Source organism: Hemitrygon akajei, chromosome 14, assembly GCF_048418815.1.
Source record: "Hemitrygon akajei chromosome 14, sHemAka1.3, whole genome shotgun sequence".
Taxonomy (NCBI): Eukaryota; Metazoa; Chordata; class Chondrichthyes; order Myliobatiformes; family Dasyatidae; genus Hemitrygon; species Hemitrygon akajei.
This window is the reverse complement of record NC_133137.1, coordinates 103,403,463-103,409,160: the sequence shown is the minus strand read 5'-3', so window position 1 is coordinate 103,409,160 and position 5,698 is coordinate 103,403,463. Positions and strand designations below refer to the sequence as shown.

Here is a 5,698-nt window from a genome sequence, read left to right as displayed (position 1 = left end):
CAGCTCCCGGTATGAACCGCCAAATATCCTTCTGGTCAGATCCATGAATGTTTTGATAGTCATGGGGGTGGTTTCAAAATGCAGGGGGAATTTAGGACAAGAGGGTACAGCCTCAGAAAAGAGGGACATCTCTTTAGATGAGAGATGAGGAAGAATGTCTTTAGCAAGAGGGTGGTGAATCTGTAGATTTCATTGTCACAGATAGCTGTGGCGGCTAAGTCACTTGCAGGTTGATAGGTTCGTGATTAGTCAGGATGTGGAAGGTTATGGTGAGAAGGCATGAGAATGGGGTTCAGAGGAATAATAAATCAGCTTTGAATTGAATTGACTTTATAACTTACGTCCTTCACATACATGAGGAGTAAAAATCTTTACATTACGTCTCCATCTAAACATGCAATGTGCATTTTATAGTAATTTAGTGTGTACAGTATCATCGGAGAGTCAATAGAACACAGAAATACAGTTGTGTCAGAGCGAGTTAATCAGGAAGAAGCTGTCCCGGAGCCTGTTGGTCCTGGCTTTTATGCTGCCGTACCGCTTCCCGGATGGTAGCAGCTGGAATAGATTGTGGTTGGGGTGACTCGGGTCTCCAATGATCCTGCGGGCCCTTTTTACACACCAGTCCTTGTAAATGTCCTGAATAGTGGGAAGTTCACATGTGTGAACTGGCGGAGCAGCCTCGACTGGTCGATTGGCCGAATTCTGCTCTTACATCTCATGATGTAATGAGATTATTCGGCAGCGTTACACGAAGGGTTCCGCAGTGTCAACGGTGCCAATCCCAACGGGACCGACCAAGCATCAGACAGCGAGTGTAACACGCAGGTAAATCAGTTACCACCCTATCCCTCCTGTCAGGTGTCTCAGAGGCAACGTGGTTTTGTTTCCTACCGAGGGGGATTCATTCAATGAGATGGGTTCTGGTAGCCTGGCTGGAAAAGCGCTAAAGGATCGATTTCGCCAGGTGAAGAGATCACAACAGATCACATCACGTGACTGTGCAGGTGATGCCTCCCTCCCAGATGCGCTGAATAACTTCTACGCCCGGTTTGAGTTGGCAGATGACTTGGCGGCAAGGAAGTCCACCCCTCCTACAAATGACCAGGTGCTGTGTCTCTCCGCGGCCGATGTGAGAAGAACCCTGTGCAGGGTCAACCCACGGAAGGCTGCTGGACCAGACAACATTCCTGGTAGAGTGCTCAGAGCATGTGCAGACCAGCTAGCAGATCTTCTCACTGACATCTTCAACATCTCCCTGAGCAGCGCCACCATTCCAACATGCTTCAAGGCGGCCACCATCGTCCCCGTGCCGAAGAAGTTTTCAGTGTCCTGCCTAAATGACTACCGTCCCGTTGCACTTACATCCATCATCATGAAGTGTTTTGAGGGGTTCGTCATGAGGCATATCAAGACCCTGCTGTCCCCCTCACTGGACCCCCTGCAGTTTGCGTACCGTCCCAACCGCTCAACAGATGACACCATTGCCACCACCCTCCACCTGGCCCTAACCCACCTGGACAAAAAAGACACGTACGTTCGATTGCTGTTCATAGACTTCAGTTCAGCATTCAACACAATCATCCCTCAGAAACTGATTGGAAAGCTGAGCCTACTGGGCCTGAACACCTCCCTCTGCAACTGGATCCTAGACTTCCTGACTGGGAGATCTCAGTCAGTCCGGATCGGGAGCAGCATCTCCAACACCATCACACTGAGCACGGGGGGCCCCCAGGGCTGTGTGCTCAGACCACTGCTGTTCACTCTGCTGACCCACAACTGTGCTGCAAAACACAGCTCGAACCATATCATCAAGTTCGCCGATGACGCGACCATTGTGGGTCTCATCAGCAAGAACGACAAGTCAGCTTACAGAGAGGAGGTGCAGCGGCTAACGGACTGGTACAGAGCCAACAACCTGTCTCTTAATGTGAACAAAACAAGAGATGGTTGTTGACTTCAGGAAGGCATAGAGCGACCACTCCCCGCTGAACATCGACGGCTCCTCGGTAGAGATCGTAAAGGGCACCAAATTTCTTGGAGTTCACCTGACGGAGAATCTCACCTGGTCCCTCAACACCAGCTCCATAGCAAAGAAAGCCCAGCAGCCTCTCTACTTTCTGCGAAGGCTGAGGAAAGTCCATCTCCCACCCCCCATCCTCATCACATTCTACAGGGGTTGTATCGAGAGCATCCTGAGCAACTGCATCACTGCCTGGTTCGGAAATTGCACCATCTCGGATCGCAAGACCCTGCAGCGGATAGTGAGGTCAGCTGAGATCATCGGGGTCTCTCTTCCCGCCATCACGGACATTTACACTCCACGCTGCATCCGCAAAGGAAACAGCATTATGAAGGACCCCATGCACCCCTCATACAATCTCTTCTCCCTCCTGCCGTCTGGGAAAAGGCTCTGAAGCATTTGGGCTCTCATGACCAGACTATGTAACAGTTTCTTCCCCCAAGCTATCAGACTCCTCAATACCCGAAGCCTGGACTGACACCTTGCCCTACTGTCCTGTTTATTATTTATTGTAACGCCTGCACTGTTTTTGTGCACTTTATGCAGTCCAGTGTAGGTCTGTAGTCTAGAGTAGCTTTCTCTGTTGATTTTTACGTAGTTCAGTCTAGTTTTTTTGTACTGTGTCATGTAACACCGTGGTCCTGAAAAACGTTTACTATGCACTGTACCAGCAGTTACGGTCGAAATGACAATAAGAGTGACTTGACTTGAACAGTGGGCGGGGCTCACTGGGCGGGGCGGGGTCGCTTCACGCTCGGTTCCCAGACTCTTGCGAATCCAGCCGCCAGTGAAGATGGCCTTACCTGGAGATGATCTTGTTCCTCCATGGACATCACCAGGCTGGCTTGTTCCTCATCTCGGAGTGTGATGCGGAGTACCTGGTCTCTGCAAACACACCAAGCAGAAACAGGACTTCACAGTCGCGCATGCTCTGTTATCAACCACAAAGAAAGGGAGCCTGCCATTTTACCAATATCTCCCCCTCCCACCTCCGAACTCCCCAATCCCAGAGCACCGCCTCTCCAATCATCTCTCTACCTTCGTTTGGCCTGTTAAGAGTAATTTCCCTCTCGTGGCCAGTCCTATCCTCAGCTGTGAATATTTAAGATCTGGAATCGTCCCGCTCAAATCCCCAGCTTCTCACTTCAGTCCTAAATGTCCTCTTTGACGGAGTGAATGTGTTGTTTTGTTTCGCCTTGAGGTACTTTGATGTACAGTGGGGCCACTCCACAGGATCCGAGGGCACAAGCGTCCAGGACACCTTCAAAAGGCGATGCCTCAGAAAGGCAGCATCCATCATCAAATTGCCGCCCCAGGGCAGGACGTGCCCTCTCTGCTCATCACTACCGTCAGGGAGGAGGTACAGGAGCCCGAAGACACACACTCAACCCTTTGGAAACATCTTCTCCCCCGCCCGCCACCGTCAGATTTCTGAATAGACAATGAACCCTGGACAACCCTCGTGATGTCTGCTCGCTTTTTGCACTAATTTACTTTGTATACATTTCTTACTCTAATTTATAGTTCGGTTTTATGTATTGAAATGTACTGCTGCTGCAAAACATCAAATTTCACGACATATGTCAGGAACATTGAACCTCGTTATTTCATTATTCAAATTCTTTAAATTAGTTATTCTGGACCAATAACTGGAGCCAGTGATCATTAATGGAGAATGTGTGGAGCAGGTTAAGACCTACAAGTATCTGGGAGTACAGTTAGACGAGAAGCTAGACTGGACTGCCAACACAGATGCCTTGTGCAGGAAGGCACAGAGTCGACTGTACTTCCTTAGAAGGTTGGCGTCATTCAATGTCTGTAGTGAGATGCTGAAGATGTTCTATAGGTCAGTTGTGGAGAGCGCCCTCTTCTTTGTGGTGGCATGTTGGGGAGGAAGCATTAAGAAGAGGGACGCCTCACGTCTTAATAAGCTGGTAAGGAAGGCGGGCTCTGTCGTGGGTAAAGTACTGGAGAGTTTAACATCAGTAGCTGAGCGAAGGGCGCTGAGTAGGCTACGGTCAATTATGGATAACTCTGAACATCCTCTACATAGCACCATCCAGAGACAGAGAAGCAGTTTCAGCGACAGGTTACTATCGATGCAATGCTCCTCAGACAGGATGAAGAGGTCAATACTCCCCAATGCCATTAGGCTTTACAATTCTACCGCCAGGACTTAAGAACTTTTTAAAAGCTATTATTAATGCTTTTTGAGATAGTGATTTAGATGCATATCATATTTTTTTACTGAGTTACGTATTGTATGTAATTAGTTTTGCTACAACAAGTGTATGGGACATTGGAAAAAAGTTGAATTTCCCCATGGGGATGAATAAAGTATCTATCTATCTATCTATCTATCTATCTATCTATCTAAATCTGGCTATGTCTTTCGTTTCAACACCCACAGATAGTCCGCTGGACAAGAGACTGCCCATGCCCGAACGCAGGCAAACTAGATGCGGCAGGAACTGAGCGGGTCGGGCAGCATCTGTGATGGTGGGGGGATTGGACAGTCGGGGGTTCGGGTGGAGACCTTTCGCCCGATCACAATATCAGGGAGAACCACCGTTGTTCTGACCCGATGGACAGTTAGACTGGCGGTCACGGACAACGAGGTCTCGGCCCCGAAGCGTAAACTGTTACTCAGTTTCACAGACGCTGCCCGACCTGCTGAGCTCCTCCAGCATTTTGTGTGTGGTGCTTGGATTTCCAGCGTCTGCCGAAGCTCTTGTGTCACCGACAGTGAGAGGCAACCAGAACACTTCTACCCCCCCCCCACCCCCCACCCCGTGGCCGCCTCCGGCTTCTTGTGGATGAGAGAGATCTAACCGATTATCGCAGAATTACACAGCACGGGAAGAGCCCCATTCGTCCCACCATGTCCGTGTCTGTTCGAATCCGAACTCGGCCTGGAGACTGCAGTGTGGCGCTTGTCTCAGGAATCATTCGATATCTGTTTCCTCCTCTTGCCTTCGAACCTCGGATTCTGCGCCGCAGGATCTGGGCCAGGGGTTCCCAACCTTGCTGAGGCCGTGGACCAACACCGTTAAGCTAGGGATCCATAGACCCCAGGTTGGGAACCCCCGATCTAGGCTCTCTCATTCACACACTCGCGAGATCGGGGCCGTTGCCGTCCACCTGTCTTCCCACATTCCGAGCGAGCCGAGGCCAAGGTTGGACATGGGATCAGGCATATCTACAACCCCATGTCTATCCGCCTCCTTCTAGTCTGATCTGTAAACCCATTGTCAGGGAACGCGTTTGAAAGTTACACTACCACGGGGTAAGAACTCACCCCTCGAAGCCGCCTTGAGCGCGAACGAGCACCAGCAGAGCCGAGAAGAGCAAAAGCATCCTCATGGCCAAGTCCTAGAACAGAGACTCGTGGACAGGCGGGAAGTCCCGGAAACATTTAAAGGGCGAGAGGAGCAGGGGCAGCCTCCTTGCCCGGAGATTAATGACTGACATCAATCTGCAGCAAGCTGGAGACATTCCCACACAATATGTTATGATATGTTGTATCAAAACTGTTGACTTTTCCAGAAAAAAACCCTAATGGTTCACAGTACCAATACACACCAACATAATGACTTGATGACGTACCAATAAATTGTACAATCAATTTATTCAATGATCACTTGGGGTTATTGGATTATCTGAGAACAAATAACT

At 49.7% G+C, this 5,698-nt stretch overlaps 1 protein-coding gene across 1 annotated transcript in view; it reads right to left on the bottom strand.

Annotated features, from left to right (window-relative positions):
- The window catches only part of LOC140738869 (carboxypeptidase A1-like), a 27,376-nt gene extending 21,919 nt beyond the window's left edge, over positions 1 to 5,457 (bottom strand). Inside the window, exons 1-2 of the mRNA XM_073066834.1 lie at positions 5,322 to 5,457; positions 2,827 to 2,908 (exon numbers count right to left, since the gene is read on the bottom strand). Of these exons, the coding sequence (XP_072922935.1) occupies positions 2,827 to 2,908; positions 5,322 to 5,386 (147 nt within the window). The 5' untranslated portion in view covers positions 5,387 to 5,457. The remainder of the gene's footprint in view (positions 1 to 2,826; positions 2,909 to 5,321) is intronic.
- Positions 5,458 to 5,698: the final 241 nt, after the last annotated feature.